Raw genomic sequence first — 943 nt, 5'->3', positions numbered from 1 at the left:
TAAAACAATAATTTAATACTTATAAAGAACGTATACCTATAATTTAATATGTATCGCACAATCATTCATATAAACAATTCATATAAGAAAAAATTCAGCTTACCGATGCAGTTACGTGGTCCAGCGCTAAATGGTAAATACGAGTAAGGATGACGATTTTGGATCTTCTCAGGTAAAAATCGATCTGGATCAAATACTTCTGGATTTGGCCAAAAATTGGGATCTCTGTGAACTCCGTAGATATGAAGATGTACATTTGTCCAAGCAGGTAATAAATATGATTCTAAAAAGCGTATATAAAACAAGATAAAATTTATAAATAATAATGAAAAGTTTCATTCAAATTCAAAAAATATTTATTCAACTGCAGTACAAAACACATAATTTATTAAAAAATGAGGATTTTATTTTGTTGAAAGCATTATATTCAAAAAAAGTTATTTTATTAATCTATTATAATTCTAATGTACAATAACAATCAATTAATTTTTTAGCATGTTATTTAAAAATTTGTTATATTTATTAAAATAAGATTAATAAGTTTACTTCTATAATAAAAGGATACATAATTAACCTTATAAATAAACATTATTCATATAAAAATATTTATATATAATGTTTGATGACTCATTTCGTAATGTTGAAAATCAAAATATCAAAAGATTGATCAGTACGTACTTAATTTCACGTCTTCCGAAATAATTCGTGATATAAAATAAACGCTGGGATACAGACGTAATGACTCTTTTATACATCTCTCTAAATATGGTAAATTTTGTAACGATTTCATGGTGAGTTTCCCTTGATTCTCTTGCATAACAGTATCAACTTCCTTTCTGACACGATCCTATATTATTAATGTAAACATATTATTAATTAGATAACCAATTCTTACTAGTCTGATATAATGTGCAGAAATAGATTCTTACAGTTTCTGTATTTA

At 25.0% G+C, this 943-nt stretch overlaps 1 protein-coding gene across 1 annotated transcript; it reads right to left on the bottom strand.

Moving 5' to 3' along the window:
- Positions 1 to 103: 103 nt before the first annotated feature.
- LOC105461476 (cytochrome P450 4C1-like) lies at positions 104 to 851 on the bottom strand (the record flags this gene model as incomplete). The annotated part of the gene is made up of 2 exons (XM_011707969.1): positions 679 to 851; positions 104 to 283 (listed from the first exon to the last, which is right to left on the bottom strand). Coding segments are annotated over exons 1-2 (319 nt in total), but the record flags the coding sequence as incomplete, so codon positions are not given.
- Between the last annotated feature and the right edge of the window lie 92 nt (positions 852 to 943).

Source organism: Wasmannia auropunctata, unplaced genomic scaffold (assembly GCF_000956235.1).
Source record: "Wasmannia auropunctata unplaced genomic scaffold, wasmannia.A_1.0 LD286777.1, whole genome shotgun sequence".
NCBI lineage: Eukaryota > Metazoa > Arthropoda > Insecta > Hymenoptera > Formicidae > Wasmannia > Wasmannia auropunctata.
Note: the sequence above shows the minus strand (reverse complement) of the source record. Positions and strands in the feature narration are given on the sequence as shown.